General features: G+C 35.3%; 1 protein-coding gene across 2 annotated transcripts; it reads right to left on the bottom strand.

Moving 5' to 3' along the window:
• Nucleotides 1-35: 35 nt before the first annotated feature.
• On the bottom strand, nucleotides 36-16,171 carry LOC128992321 (1-acyl-sn-glycerol-3-phosphate acyltransferase alpha). 2 transcript variants are annotated; one of them, XM_054415830.1, is made up of 5 exons: nucleotides 15,451-16,171; nucleotides 10,953-11,086; nucleotides 7,722-7,903; nucleotides 2,913-3,081; nucleotides 36-1,956 (listed from the first exon to the last, which is right to left on the bottom strand). In XM_054415830.1, exons 1-5 carry the CDS (start codon nucleotides 15,630-15,632, stop codon nucleotides 1,799-1,801), a joined length of 825 nt encoding a protein of 274 aa, XP_054271805.1. In that variant the 5' UTR covers nucleotides 15,633-16,171; the 3' UTR covers nucleotides 36-1,798. The 2 variants fall into 2 exon arrangements, with proteins under 2 accessions (XP_054271805.1, XP_054271806.1); XM_054415831.1 differs by lacking the exon at nucleotides 15,451-16,171 and adding an exon at nucleotides 14,533-14,959.
• Nucleotides 16,172-17,194: the final 1,023 nt, after the last annotated feature.

The following is a 17,194-nucleotide window of genomic DNA, read 5'->3' as shown; positions in this document are numbered from 1 at the left end:
GTATATCAAACTCTTATAATGAAATTGAAGCTTTATTCAAGTCCTGCCATACGGTGCATAAAAAAAGAGTAAAATAGCCTACATAACATAAGAATGGACAGCAGAACGAGTATTATCATTGACAATAAATCTCTCAGGTTACTTGCATATAAAATCTCTCAACTTTTATAAATAAAATTAAACATAACTTCTGTTTTACAGTTTATTTATTTCTATATCAACAACAAAAGTAATTTTATACAATTGAGATGTCACAAGTTAGACAGCATTAACACCTATCTACTCAAACTGCCTTGCTCCATCCCTCATATACAGAGAAGTGTGACAGTTTTTATCATAATAGTTTTGTAATTATAATAAAGAAGTGGGAGTAGTGATTCAATTACTAAGGCCCGGTTTCCCCAACTCATTTAAACTTAGTTTTAAGTTAAACGGTGATTTAAACTTAGTATAACTTTGATTTCTGTTTCCCCAAATTTAAACTGGGTATTAATCTAAGTTCAAACTAAACCACCTCCTGACTTGGTTTAACTACTGGGGATAAAATAAACTGAGTTCAAATTAGTAAATTACAACAGTAACATAACCTCAAATCAAAACAAAAAGTAGGTGTTAAAACAATAATAATTGAAGCAACTACGAATTCATTTGGACGAAATTAGGCTTGGTTTAGGGGTAGCTTTAAGTTAAGTTTTATTTATATTTGAATTTATTGTTTATTAAGTTCTTTTTTTTGTAAATTAGATTTTATTTCAAGTTAGGCTACTATTAATTAATTGCAGTAACTTATTTACCCCCTCAAACGGAAGAGTTAATACACATTTCCGAAGAAGTAGAAGATGAAGATTATGACACTTTAGTACCTAGAACAAGAGGGCCTACTAAAATAAGGGACAGAATTGACCATTTCAATATATGGAATGAATCTGAATTTGACAACAACTTATAATAACTTGATAACATAACCTTAAACAGTGATGTTATTCTAGCTGCATTCGCACATTGCTGTCTGCTCTACTGAGTTGTAGCGTAGCGCTTTGGTGGTTATAGGAAACACTAGCCCAAAGCCCACCGAAAATTCCTTACAAATACACATTCAGGATTGCCAACCGCTCGAATTGCCGTTTATCTTAAACGAAGCCAGTAAAATGTTGGAGAAACCGAACACACATTTTAAACGGAGTTTAAAAATAAACTAGTTTATTATAAACATAGTTTACACCATTTTGGGGAAACCGGGTCTAATAGTAGTTAAAAACTTAACATTTCTATCATTCAGGTGTTTAGTAAAGACCTAAGAATTTATTTTTGTGACGAAGAAGTTCTGAGGATGTTTCTAGAAGTACTGTAGTGACAGTAGAGGAGTTACAAGCTTGTGCAGATATTTTTTATAATTTATAATGCTTGGTAAAAAATGAGAATGAAATAAGCATAGTCTAGAAGATACTGTTTTTTTACACTTTCACAAAATCATCCTTCAAGGTGCGTTTGGCAGAGTTTGTGAGCAATCAGGTGAGGTTGGGTGTGTTAATATTAGCCTTTTTACTCTATTTTAGTAGTATTTTTGCTACTCTCACAATAAAGGCTATTTTTTTATAATGCTCGGTAACTAGGCTTTGGTAGTAGGTATTCAAACAAATTGAGTTAGCAAGAGCCTACTCTCTTTTTAAGATTTGGGACTTGCTGACCAGATCCATTGACATTTTTTTTCACAATTTACAGCAATAAAATGTTAGATTAAAAAACTTGATGGTCATCAAATAAAAAAAATATTTTAACTAAAAAAACCATAACTGCCTTATTCTGATTTAAAGGCAAGTTGTGTTTGTAGCTGATGATTTAATTGTTGGAACACCTCAATCATAGAAGCACGTGTTTCTGCCATCAGTCGAGGAATATCAGCAATCGTGAGGCCTTCTGTGCTGACTGGAGGCAGGACTGTGACCAGAATGCGACCTGTGACAAATGGAAACTTTAAATTCAGAAAAAATAGAGGTGTTGCAGCCTAGGGCAGGTTTTTTATGGCTATTTCTTTTAAAATAAAATCTAGTTTCAAAATATGAGTGGTTTAGTTACAGTTGAATGATTGGTAAGGCTTGTTCCCAATAGCTTTAAGAGTAGATATATCTCTTTTGGGCCCCCTGAACCCAAAAAAGTTGTTTTTGAAGGGATGTTTGTGTGGATGTGTACGGACTGTTTACTGTGATATTCGACTTAAATTTATGAGAGCATTGTATTTAGACACGTGATCACTGGTCTCAAATCTTTCCCACAAGAACAGTCGTTTCAGTACTGCCCACTTCCTGCCGATCTAGTCCGGTTAAATCAATGTGCTGATAAAAATTGTCCGGTTAAAGAGATGTCATTTCCGCCGAGTGTAGTCTGGTTAAACCGATGTCCAAGTAAAAGGTGTCCGGATAAGAGGGAGTCTACTATAGCTGATTCTGATATAAATCTTTCATCTTATTCTCTTACACTCCTCCTTCAGTAGCTTAGCCTTAACCCTTTCTGGACGGCCTATAATTTGTATACAAACAGTTAAGTTAATAAAAAAATGTATCTTTTTTCATCTGCAATTTGTTAGAATGTTTGTAAATAGTTTACCTATGCAATACTTTTGTAAGTTATAAATGCGTTATATTTTGTAAAATTTTTATATTCTTCTAGAAAAAAATGTATTACATCGGTTAAAGATATAATTGAATAAAAGACTGTTTTTGCGAAGATTAATATTGTTATATATAATCAACTATAACAGTTGTATCCGCTATGCACAAAATGATAGCGGACATATCCCCCTATCGGCCTATAGTCCGGGAAGGGTAACATATGTATATACATATACATATACATATGTATATACATGTGTATATGTAACATTGCATTTTGACATCCAATCATACAATACAAACCTATGTCGAGAGTCTTATTGCTGCCTTTCTGTGTGAAGTAGAACCGTGAGAAAACAATGGGTAGAAGGGGAATCTGGCCATTAACTGCGGCATGGAAAGCTCCTTTCTTAAATTCATGAATTTCCCCGGTATTCTTGCGTGTTCCTTCGGGGAAAACCCACAATTTCACCTAAGGGGGAAAAACATAGTAATTATAGTCACAATGAATATGACATGGAAGGCTTAAAACTAAATAATGTCTAGGGGAAGGAAGTTCCCCCACTCGGAATCATCTTATCTAGGCTGCAGGTCTACTACCTTTGTACAATAAGAGATGTATAACTTTCCGTAATAGGTATGGACATTTAAATTTTGCATTTATCCAAAACTATATTTATAACTCAAACTACATCTTTGAATTTATCACAAAACTACTTTCCTGGTGCTGTCTTTAGTTTTGTGTTATAATTCACAGTACTGTTTATGTAAGATACTCTTACATTTGAGTTTTGAGAGTTGATGTAATGTTTTGAGTGGTCAACTACTTGATGTTTACCACTGGAATGATTTCTAAAATTATTAAAACAACGTACTACGTGAAATAAATGTTACCCTTACAGATAATGTCAACTAAACATTATAAGGAATAGACTTGGATTAGATAAATAAATATAAAAAATGGAGAGGACACAGCTAACTCACCACTAAACTCACCACAGAACACATAAAAACACACACATAAAAAATACTTGATATTTCTTTAGAAGCCCCTCTGAAAGAGGCGAAATATCAAGTATTTTTTATGTGTGTGTTTTTATGTGTTCTTTGACTCGTCTGCAACCTTTCATCTGGTGAGTTAGCTGTGTCTTCTTCATTATATATATTTATCTAATCCAAGCTAAATGCTTTTTCCTAAAAACATTACCTTAAAATGAATAGACTTGATGGTAACGTGAGTAACAACAAAACTTTATTTATACATTTCAAACAATTCAACATATGACTATGATTTTCAATCAAATATAAATGTTTAAAAAATAAAATGAAAGCTCAATAGAGCAATGGGGGAATTGCTGCACCATCTTCAAATTGAATACTACGAATTTTTCGTCTAGTTCCCCGTAGCCTAAGCGAAACCGCTCGAATGATGGAAAGCTGGCTTTGGATCCTCAACCATCCGATAATTTGGGAGTATGGTTTTCTCCATTTTAAAGCCAGGGCTTCGCTTGTTCTCCTCTGAAACGCTTCATATTCTTTGTGGGGGACTCCTTCCGTGGAACATATTAATGGTGTGTTTAGTAAAAACTGTTTAATGTCCAGTGCTAAAGATATTTTATAACACAAGCTACTAGCTACAGTAGACCAAACCAGAAGTCAAGGCAGGGCCGGTTTAACCCATACGCAAACTAATCGGTCGCATATGGCGCCACAAAAAAGTGGCGCAAACGGGACCCATTTTTTTTAGAAGACAAAATTGGAAACAACTTTACTGACAAGTGAACAACTTTTTTTTTTTCGCTCATAGTTCAAGTATCCAAAGTACCACAACAAAGGCATTTATTCTGTTTGTACCAACAGCACTTGAATACTTGTACAGCACTTCAACTCAAGGAATCAGGGCATTGGTTTGCAGTTTCGATTTGTAGTGAGCTGACACTCGGCAGCACACAGCGCGGCGCCTGTGGATTTCATTTCATGACTCATGCTAGAGATAAGCGCGCAGCCCTGCAGCACCACTTGTCACAACGAGAAACTTCCCCCTCCCTTCTTCCCCTGATCACTCTCCCCTCCTAGAGCAGATCAAAGCTAGGAGAGTTAATTTTTAACTGGTTAATTCCTCTCTTGTCATCTACCTACACCTGTTTTTCATAGGCTTTATAAAAATATTTTATCCAAGTTATCCTGTAAAAATTGATTTCACATTTAGAAATAAATTGTTAACTTTGGGTTTTGCTAAAGTGTTGGATGAGTAAAAGTGTAAAAATGTGAAATTTCTATGAATAATAAACAGTAGTTGAAAAAAGTCTTTTATTGCAAGTATTCTTCTAACCTAAAAGTTCTTCCCAAAAAATTTCACAAATCGGGTTAAGTTAAGTTTATGGTGGGTGGGGGGGGGGGAATTCTAGGTGGTGCTGATTCGGGTGTTTGCTTAACTCTGAAAAATTCCTAGAACCGGCCCTGAGTAAAGGAATTGTGTACAGCAGAACCCCTCATATCCGACTCCTCGGGATATCCAACCTAGTAGTGTCTGACAGTCTACTTGTTTCCTGTCTGGGGCGATAACGTGGCAGACGATCACTGGTGTTGCAGGAGACTATTACTGAAGTTGCGGAGACTGCAAGCTTTGCTCAAAGGGTGTTGCCATCATCGCAGGAGACAATTACCGAAGTCTTTGAGACTGCAGGTTATGCTCCTCCCGATATCCGACCTTTTGGCCGTTCCAACCATGGCCCTGTCCCATCATGGTCGGATATGAGGGGTTCTACTGTATGTTTGGGGCTCTAATAATATGATCAAGTTAATTATTAGCAATGAATCTATTAGGGTATTTAATAATAATTTGAGTTGTGAACTTCAACATAATCCCAGAGTTAAAATAATAGCCTACATGATTACTAAAAAAAGAACAGGAGATAAACAAATGCTGTGTTATAAACAGGCTTTTTAAAGGGTTGAAACTAAGTTTAAACTAGATTTTGTCTAGCAATAAAAACTACTTAAAATTAGAGATTATTGAATGGAACAATTGTTATACCTACCCAAAACTACACCAAAGGCATCCAACTAAAGGTGGCATAAAGGGTTTCTGAAAACAAAAGGGTGCTTAAAATAAACAATGTAAAGAAATAATACGCTAAATAAAATAAAAAGATCAAAAAAAGATTTAAAACAACAAATTTTGTAAACACAATAGAAAAATTCAAATTTAATATTCAAATTGAAGTTTTATATAAATAAGTGTAGATCGATGGTAAAAAAGTTAGAAATGTCACAGGAGATAAAATGTACGGTATAAAATAACAAGTTGTTTGAATAATACCGATTTTGCATTAGACTTTGTGAAGAAAGCCCAAACCAATTAATTATGATCATGTAAAGAAATGTCCCTGCTACACCTAGGAGGATTAAACATTAAGATGAGGACACGCTGTAGTTTCGTTGAAGCCACGCCGTACTGGGATACTTATATTGTGTATTATTTTTTAATACTATCCATAACTCAAAATTTAAATCATGAGCAGTACTGTATGTGTATTTGAAAATTTTTCTGAAATAGAAATAAATAAGTTTTAATCCTTTAAAAGAATGATAAACACACTTTGGCGTCAGAAGACGCGATGATTACTGAACGTTTAAACTTTTTACTCCAAATTTCTTCGGGCAAACAGATCAAATTTAGCTCAATATGATCAAGAATTTTATTGCCAAGAAATTGTTTTACTTTTTATGTTCGTGATTTAATTGTAACGGCTGTTAGCGTAAAAAAAGAGAGCACGGCTTAGAATTTTTTCTTAACTTTGGCTATTTAAAATCACCTGCCTAGCCCATAAATGCATTAAAACTAGTAAAAAATGTTTTTATAAATCGAGAAAACTATGAAAAATGCAAATTTTAAATGTATTTCACCACCCAAATTATTTTTTTCATTTTAACCTATATTTAATCAAAATTGTTTTATAAACTAGAAAAATAAAAAAGAATTTTATTGTAATTATTTTCTAAATACTACTTTTAAATATAGGTAAATTTATATTTTTTATTTCGAGAAACTCCTAAGGAACACGAATAACTTGTTAACTTGTATAGATGCATCATATTTCTTTCAAAAACGTAATTAAAGTAATCATATGTTTAAAGTCCGGGACAATTCTTTCAACTTCGATCTTCAATAACAAATAATAAATTTTTATTGAAATTATTGACACCATTCGATAGGAAATTTAATTTACTTTAAGAATGCCATCGCTGAATAACACAGGTGTTTTAGTTTAGCGGCAATTTTAATTTGAAACAGCGCGTGTCACGTTTTTCCCTATCTCCCCCTTGTTATAGCCGTGGCTTTTTGCCACTCTACGGCTCCGCGTGCCCCACTAGTGTTCTGCTAATGCTGGCTTCACCACAACATGTGTATTCCTATTCGCGTGCCCTCTCCTTAATGTTAAATCCTCCTAGTGCTACACAGATCCCCATTTTTATTTAATTTTAGGCATTTAGGAATCCAGGACAAGTGAACAAAAATTAATAAGTTATTTCTGTTTTTCGTGTTGTTATTCAGTCATTCTATGCCTTGATCTACTAGTGATTTAATTTTTTTTGTACTTAATAGTAAATAATTTTTAATCCTTATTTGAAATTATTGTTCCTCTGTCTGCAGTTTATACAGTTCAAAATGATTAAACCATTCAAATATAATTCCTTAAATTTTGCAAGTCTTCACAATAGTTATAGTTGGTTAGCTTTTTGGATAGCATTTTACATGTTGGCGCTATTATAAGAATGTATGATAATTATAATATATGTCATCCAACTCAATCCAACCGATATAGTTACACTTACACTGTAAACATTTGCAAGATGGTAAATGCATGGCTATGGATTTTGATTTGTCACACCGGTCATTATTAGGTAGGAGACTCTCAGTTTTATATTTTATTTTATTAGGCCTAATTTATAAAACAATTTTAAGAACAACAAGAGTACGGTATATTACAACAAATTAAGAAATAAGAAATGAACAAAAAAACTAAAAAGGAAGTGTAGTACTTATAAGTTATCCAAATTTAAAACCAAACTGTTAAAAGTATTATGGTCTTATCTGACTTAATTTACCTTGTCTCTTTTTAGTTGCTTGATGGAATCGTTTATGGCTTGTCTTGAGGTGTCTGAATTCAGTCGATCGATGAATATAAGGCCACATAACCAAGCTGCTAGCCCAAATGGCCAGGCGTACAACAACTCTTTCTTGGCTACGATTGTGCATTTCCGCATAATTGGAACCAATTCGATGAGGCCTATAAAAATAACAGTTTAAACAGCAAAAGTTGGTACAGACTTTAAAACTTTTGTAGTGCTGTTAGCTAATAGGCCTAGTTTAGTAATAAATGTAAGGTGTTAATTCCGAGGGGGGGGTAAAACTACACCTTATATGCCTCGGAACTGCTACCAGTCAGGTGTGTCCAGGGTTCAAGTTAAATTATTAATTGGCTGGGCTCAGACCATAGGATGTTATCATTTATTCAGTAAATCATTGGTCATCATCATTGCCCAAATTAAAGCCCATTAATCCCTGATCGTGTTTTTATCATCATTTATTTATGTTAAGTTAAAAAGGATAATCAAACGTCACAAAAGGAAAGAACCATAGGTTAGCCGTGAACCAACACTACCGCTAGTGCGTTACCTACGCTCACCAAAATAAAATTACTTCTAAAAAGCTTACTTCACCTTTTAACCCTCCGAGTGTTAAGCGTCACATAATCGACGCATAACACGGTTGCCGTGGTGTTATGTGTCGCTTTTGCGACACACAAACATCGTTTACGGCAAAGGCTCTCTGGGACTGACTGAATCAGATTGAACTGAATCGAGATTGGTATCGTTGTTTTCAGCAGATTCTAAGCTTTCTCCTGATGTCTGAAGTTATAGACGCTTTTCATTTTAGTTCCGAATATATTGTAGCAGACAGACAGATGACGTGCGTATTTGTAAACAGCTTGGTTAACCTCGCACCGATGACTGATGTGTTTTAATATCGTTGTTTTAGTGTTAAACATCAAATGTTGTGATATACGTGGTGCATTACAAGAAGATTTAAGTGGTTTTGAAGGGCTGGTTGATGATCCTGAAGAAGTTGGTAGTGATATTGATGTAAATTATCCGCCAGATTCCTAGCTATGGTTAGGCTATGCATTCTTAGCTAACGCTAAATCTGTTTTTCACCCATAACTTATTTATTTGCAAACCTACTTCCTTATATTATTATATTTTTGGAATCCTCATAAAATTTAGAACAAAGTAGCTATTTAAAAAAAATTTGAAGACCTAAAATTATAAAAAGTTATTGAGCGCAAACATAAATTTGTTTCATTTATTTTATAATTTTTGAGAAATGTTAACCCCACAAAAATGTTTGAAAATATTTTTGGTAACGTTTTATATATTACATTGAAGTCCATAATTTTCCAAACAAAATGTTATATAAAACAGTATAGCCTACTTTAGAGTGTTTTTAAGTTTCTAAGATACATTTTAATAAAGCCCTGCGATTGTGCAATAAATGGGCCGACATTAATACCATTACTATGGACACTTGGAGGGTTAATAAAAACCAATAAAATCAAAAATAAGAATAACTAACGAAAATTATTGTCACGACTAACAATTACGTCCTAGGTTCCCTGAGTTGTTTCACCCGGGTGTGACATGGGGAATATCTCAGGTTTAAATCAATTTTAAGTGAATTAATCTAAATAGATGGGTATTAATTAATAGACCACACGACGGGACGGATCACGACAAGGCTGTTCCGCCCGTCACCTAATAAGAATTTAAATTGGTAACAAGTGAAGTAATATAAACAGAGCTTTTTCGCCTGCCACCTAGTAATTCAGTTTAACAAAATAAAATACGTTCCGTAACAACTATAATGTATGGTTATGAATGACCAGTATAGAGCTGAGCTACTATCGGTTACGATGGACGTGAGCTGTTTTGTCCGTCCCCTAACAATCAAATTTTAATAACAAAACTAAATAGAATACGTTCTTTAACAACTATAACTTATGGTTGTTAATGACAAGTGTAGAGCTAAGCTACTATCGATGGACATGAGCTGACGACGATACCTTTACTATACTATTCTGTGGGTTAGACCAACGCGGGTTCCTGCCTTAGATTAGAGGGAGTAGAGAAGAGAAGTGACCAGCCACACGCCGGCCTATCGAGTGCCGGTTGATCCTAGGTCCTGGAGAACTCTCGCCCTACCCCTACCACTACGTCCTTAACCCTCCGAGCGTCCATCGTCGAAAAATCGACTCGCTACACACTTTGTGTAGTGTCACGCGTCGATTTTTCGACGCACGAACATCGTTTACGGCGAAGGCTCTATGACTGACTGAATCGTATTGAACTGGATCGAGTTAGGTATCATTCTTTCCGTTATATTCTAAGCTTTCTCCAAAGGTCTGTCTCAGCGCTGTATGTTCTCCGAGCCGATCGTAATTGTAGCAGACAGCTGACGTGCGTATTCGTAAACAGCTTGGTTATCCTCGGACCGATGACTGATGTGTTTTATTACGTTTATCATTGTTTTAGTGTTAAAAATCAAAAGTAGTGATATACGTGGTGCATTATAAGAAGATTTAAGTGATTTTGAAGGGCTGGTTGATGATCCTGAAGAAGTAGGTAGTGATATTGATGTAAATTATCAGCCAGATTCCTAGCTATGGTTAGGCTATGCATTCCTAGCTAAACGCTATGTACTGAAATCCGTTTTTCACTCATAACTTATTTATTTGATAACTTACCTCACTATATGATTATATATTATTTGTAATCCTCATTAAATTTAGAACAAAGTGGCTATTTTCAAATATTTATAGGCCTATAATTTATACAATTTCATTGAGCGCAAACTAATTTTTTTTTTCAATTTTTCCAAAATAATTTTTTTTTTACCTAAAAAATTTTTTTGAAACAAATATTCCTTATGTTTTATGTATGATATTGAAGCCCATGATTTTCCAAACAAAATGGTATATAGAACATTAGAATTAACATTGTTTTAAGCTTCTCAGATCCGTTTTAATAAAACCTTGCAAATGCGCCAAAATTAGGTGGACATTAAGGCCTAAACTATGGACACTTGGAGGGTTAAGACGCTACTAGTGCGGCGGGTGGACACTGCCGGTAACATTTCCCGCTCTGATTTAAAATTTAATCTAGGTCCAATTTGGGACCTTACAGTTACTGTTACTTGATATAATTTTTTTTCTAGCTTAAAATTTTAAGAAACTATTTGCATGTTTTTCAAATTATTTGTGTCGCTAGAATAAAACTTACCGAGCACATCAAGAGAGCTCTGATGGTTGGCCACGATGACACATGCTTCGTCTTTCTCTAGGTATTCCTTCCCAGTGACTTCCCAATGCAACCCCAACACCCTAGATATGTGTCTGCAGATCCTTGAAGCAAGCCTAAAATAATGCGGTAAAATTGTTAACTTATATTTTATACTCACTAGAACGTCTGTTATCAAGTATGTTTTCTAAGTACTGTAGGCCTAGGCCTAACTTATCATGAGTTTTCTACAATTATTTTATCTTTCCTAATAATTATCTCAAAAATTGCACTGGTTAAAAATATTAGGAAACAAATACCATATTACTACACTGATGGTGAATGCACAAGTCCCACGTTCCAAATCGGGATTCTCGAAGTATGAAATTGTACATTCATCCCAGGGTGACCGAATCCATTCTCTTCACGTCTTCTATTACTGGAGGATCAGAGGATGTAGGGTACCGTACCAAATTTTATGATTTATCTGTTATCATTCAGAACATATTAAACCTGTGCGGGACTTCATGTATAACTTTTAATCTAGGTATGTGTGATGTCTGGAAACGCTCGAGTAAGTTATGCTAAGTTAATCTAGCCTATGATCAACGTATTATAACTATAAGTTAATAAATGGCTTTATTTCTTTGGGATAAATTTTACAGTGTATTTCTCTGTAGTCATATTAGTTAAACACAAGTAACTTAGGCGCCTAGGGGTTTCAAATACATTGTACAGTTTATTAAGTTAAATTACAACCTTTTAGTTATAACCTACTCTTCTAACTTAGACATGTAAAATGTAAAATGTTGCGAAATAGGCCTAGGCCTAAATAACTTATTTGCTGTGGTTGTGATTTAAACTGGATATGAAGATACATCTCCAAAAATACATAGCCTATTATAGCCCACGCTCTAAGGGTAAAAAATGCATTAACTAAGGCTATCATGATAGAATAAGTCTACAATAATTTCTTAATTGACATCAATTCACCTTCGCCAGAGACTCATGTTAAACTAAGAATAAGTTAATAAGACAATAAAAAAAATGATTTATTATTTAAATTAGGCTATGATACCTTTTTGAGGGACTCCCTATTTTGTTGACCTGGGTCAACAAATTCAATACATTTAACCCTCCGAGTGTCACGTGTTTTGGCCTTAATGTCAGCCTATTTTTTGCTCATTTGCAAGGTTTTATTAAAACTGATCTGAGAAGCTTAAAAACAATGTTAATTATACTGTTCTATATACCATTTTGTTTGGAAAATCTTGGGCTTCAATATTATATATAAAACATAAGGAAGATTTTTTTAAAAAAATTTTTTTAGGTAAAAAAAAATGTATAATTTCGAAAATTAAAAAAAAAAAATAAGTTTGCGCTCAATGAAATTGTATAAATTATAGGCCTATAAATATTTGAAAATAGCCACTTTGTTCTAAATTTTATGAGGATTACAAATATATAATAATATAAGGAAGTAGATTTGCAAATAAATAAGTTATGGGCCAAAAACAGATTTCAGTACATAGCGTTTAGCTAAGAATGCATAGCCCAACCATAGCTAGGAATCTGGCTGATAATTTACATCAATATCACTACCTACTTCTTCAGGATCATCAACCAGCACTTCAAAACCACTTAAATCTTCTTATAATGCACCACGTATATCACTACTTTTGATTTTTAACACTAAAACAATGATAAATGTAATAAAACACATCAGTCATCGGTCCGAGGGTAACCTAGCTGTTTACAAATACACGCACGTCAGCTCAGTCAGCTGTCTGCTACAATATTTTCGGAACTAAAATGAATAGTGCTTAGAGACAGACCTCTGGAGAAAGCTTAGAATATTACGGAAAGAACGATACCTAACTCAATCCAGTACAGTCCGATTCAGTTAGTCATAGAGCCTTCGCCGTAAACAGTGTTCGCGAGTCGCTGTAGCGACGCACGACACTATACAAAGTGCGTTACGCGTCGCTGCAGCGACGCATGACACTCGGAGGGTTAAGTAGCAAATTAACTAAGTTTACTTAGAATTTAAATATTTACATGAAACTTGGAATGAAGGTGTATTGACTTGTATTCTACAAGTTATGTAGCCTATGTAAAGTTTGGTAAGTTAACAATTAAAAAGTATTTACCTATTTTATTAACAAAAACCCACCGTAAATAACTAAATTTATTTTGTTGACCCAGGTCAATCGCCAAAAACAGGTAGAGTAGGCCTACATAGAATTAAGGTAGGTAGCCTATAAACTTATACATGACACTTGGAACGAATGTTTTAGCAACATATCATCATGATCAACGATCTCGACAACCTTGGCACTACCCTCATGTTTGCAGACGACACTTCTCTCCTGTCAGCTGGTACGAACATCGATCAAGCTTTGGCCATCTCCAGACAGCGTCTTGAAGATACAACTGCCTGGTTTCTGGCAAACCGCTTCCAACTAAACGAGGATAAGACGCAGCACATCATCTGCAGCCTCTCCAGAGATCAGCCTGGTGTTCAAGATCCAGTTAAATTGCTTGGATTTGTTCTTGATGGGAAGTTCAGCTGGATACATCACATTGACCAGACCACCAACAGACTCTCACGGATCTGTTTCCGCCTCTTCAAGCTGAAATTTTGTGTAACGGAGGCATATTTGGTGATGGTGTACCATGCCCTCTTTCACTGCCATGTCAGCTATGGTCTTCTTCTCTGGGGACACTCGCCAAAGGTTGTTGAAGTGCTTAGGCTCCAGAAGCGTGCATTAAGGATTATTACTGGGAGTGAGTATCGTGCTCATTGCAAACCCCTCTTTGCACGACTTGGTGTGCTTACTGTAGTTGGCCACTACATACTTCTCTGTCTGGTGCACGTTAGGGCTAATATAACAACCTTCACCACTCGTGTTGACGTCCACCAGTATAACACCAGGCAGCGCCATCAGCTTGATGTACCAAGGGTGCGACTATCTAGGACCCAGGCTAGTTATAGTGTGTCAGCCATAAGTCTGTTCAATAAGCTGCCACGACATATCCAGTTGTTGGACTTAAAAACATTTGAGGCAGTGTTAACCACTTTCATCAAGAGCCGGGCCTATTACGATATTTCAGAGTATTTAGGGGACGATTTAAGAAGCCTGTAGCCTGCCGGAAGTATGTAAATAGTTGTAAATATTGTTTTTTGTATTAGTAACCGTGTTAAAGTGACGCTGTCAATCCCACATTGTGGGTAAAAGACGAAGAAGGAGGTATTAAGGTATTAAGGTATAGGCTACCTACCTTATTATACACGTATATGTAAAATTTGGTAACAATTAAAAAATATTTAAGTACCGGTACTTAAGTACGGTAGGCCCTAAGTAATTTATTATCAAAAAACTGCCGTAAGAGCCTAGCTTATTTTATTTTGTTGTCCCGGGTCAACAAATTCAATAGGCCCTAAGTTACATTTAAACTTAGCAAAATAACCAAACTTAAGCTAGAATGTAGATATTTTCATGATACTTGAAACGAATGTAGGATACCTTTAACAACATTTATTCTAAACATACCTAGGCCTAACTTATGTAAAATTACATACTTCTCTGGGGCCATGCTTCAGGGTGTGATGAAGTGGTCAGACTACAAAAATCTGCCTTGAGAGCCATAACATCTAGCGCTCCTTTGGAACACTGTAAGCCAATCTTTAGACGGCTAAAGGTGCATACTGTTATTGGTCAGTATATATTCTCCTCCCTTGTACACGTCAGGTCGAACGTTGAGCTACTAAAGACCAGAGATGTTCACAGCTATTTATAATACACGTAGCAGAAGCAAAATTGACATCCCTAGATCCCGCCTCACGGGAACACCAACACAGCGCCGTTTTCCTGCTTTTTCTTGGAAGTTGTTCAACAAGCTCCCCCCAGAGATCAGCAGTCTTTCAGAAAAAAAGTTTGCCAGGGTTGTACGAGATAGGCTTCTTCAAGGAGCATACTAACTTACTCCGTGAGAGAGTATTTTGATGACAAATGGTAGAGTGCACAATCACCTCCGTAGTCACCCGCCAAGTTTTTATTTTTATTTTTGAAACTTTAAAATTTATTTTCTTGAAAGATACAAGTTCTATTTTGTTGTAAATAAGTTAATTAATATTTATATTTAAAAAAAATTACGCAGTTTATCCAGCTATGCTGGTCAACAACGCAGCTTTGGTAATAAGGTAATTTAATAATGATTAAAAAATATTTACCTATTTTATTAACAAGAAAACCGCCATAAATAAGTAGCTAATTTTATTTTGTTGACCCCACTTATACATTAACAAACTTTACATACGTATAGAATACACATTAAAATACCTTCGTTCCAATTTTCATTTAAATAGGCCTAGGCCCTATCTACATTCTAAGTGTAGGCTAGTTAATTTGCTAAATGTATTAAATTTGTTGCCCTGGGTCAACAAAATAGGGAGTCCCCATTTTTGATGAACTAGAATCATCCTACTATAAGTACTTACATGAGATTATGAACATCCCTGCTCCTCCACAACATGATTGGAATGACTGCTAATGAAGTTAACATAATAAAAGAATAGTAAATAAAGAACTTAAAATAGTATCTAAAAGATTTACTTTTTTCATAAATAAATGGTATGATTAAAAATGAACAAATTGTCAAGCATTCTGCCATAGAAGTCATTTTGCAAAATGATAATATAGGCCTAGCTAGGGTTAGCTAGGGTAGTTTAGTTTCAGACAAATCCAGATGAGAAACGGGATTAGCCTGTTTTATTGTTCTTCAAAGCAATAGATTGTACACTAGGCCTACTGACCTACACAATTTAAACTCAAGGTTAGCACAGTATGCATTGCAGTTCAGAAATCTCACAAAAGTCACCGAATTCTAGTTCAATAAATAAAGTGTGCAAAATTATTTCAGAAAAATGTTTACTCTAACTTGTTTAATACTTGGGTAAAAATAACTGTCACAGTCACACTTCAGTGTCAGGTCGGCCTTCGGGTAGGTAAACAGTCAATCAATGCCTGGCTAAAGCCATTGACTAATAGGATACTGAAGTTGTATCCATCTCCATCTTTAGTAAAAGCATAGACAAAAAGAATTAAATATTTCATTCTTTTTGTCTATGGTAAAAGGTAAAAGCTTCGGAATCGGAAGACAACATTGACTTTTGCTTGATTTGGAAGACAAGTAAGTATCTTTGCTTTTGCTCGTCTCGTGGTCTCGTCTGCTGAGCTGACAGCGACTAGCGACAGCTGGAAAGCAGATGTGTTTCCTTTTCACTTGCCTCCAAAAAACAGTGGAGGCAGCCAGGCAGCCGATGGACTTCAAATACTTATATGGTGTATACATACAATACTGCGGACCGGACAGTCGACAGTCATATGTATGGTGTCCAGATATACATGGGAGCCCCACATGAAATGTAAACTGAACTGAATGCAGCCAATTTACATACTTTTGCCTTTTAGACGTGACATGCGCCTTAAAACTTAGGCTACTCTTATTTTAGTTTTGGGGCCTGTTTCATAATAAACTACAAGTTGTAGCATAGATTAAACATACTCCTCAAGTAGATAAGTCACATATATGGGGCCGTTGAGTCGAGCTCGATTCCCCGGCCAAGTTGATGGCGAGGTAGTTCGTGTTAGACCCGCCGCAGCGCCACTGGTGCCATTTTGGCGCGGCATTAGTCCAGAGAACAGCTGTTTGCCGCGGCATTAGTCCAGAGAACAGCTGTTTGCCGCCAGATTAATAAAATGGGGTTTCCTTGCGTACTACTGTACTGTAATGAGTTTTACCGGACACCAATCAGCTGATTATACTGTATTTGGGTGGCATTGAGTAGTTATAAACAAAAACATATTATGACTAGTGATTTTTAGTCCTTTAGTTGGTGGTAATATATCATGATTTGTACAGATTTCGCTACACTACTGCGAAATAAACTGTTTTCGCTACATTTTTATCACCTGCAAAAATGTTACAATTACTTATTACATTTTTAACTAGTTGTTACCCACGGGCTTCACCCCGTTTCACTTCATAAGTATTAATCAAACTGTCATGTGGTTAAGTTAAGCTGAAATAAACCAAACATAATACAGTAATACAAACAAATAATCACATCTGATTTTATGCCTTTTAGCCTATCTGAAAAGTAGGCGACATGCGTATTTTGTTTCACCACAGTCCATATTACAACTATCACTAAAGATATTTGATATTACTTCTTTGCGACA

This window comes from Macrosteles quadrilineatus, unplaced genomic scaffold, assembly GCF_028750875.1.
Source record: "Macrosteles quadrilineatus isolate MER2022 unplaced genomic scaffold, UCM_ALF_1.0 Scaffold_4__1_contigs__length_99947679, whole genome shotgun sequence".
NCBI lineage: Eukaryota > Metazoa > Arthropoda > Insecta > Hemiptera > Cicadellidae > Macrosteles > Macrosteles quadrilineatus.
This window is presented reverse-complemented; position numbering and strand designations above follow the sequence as displayed.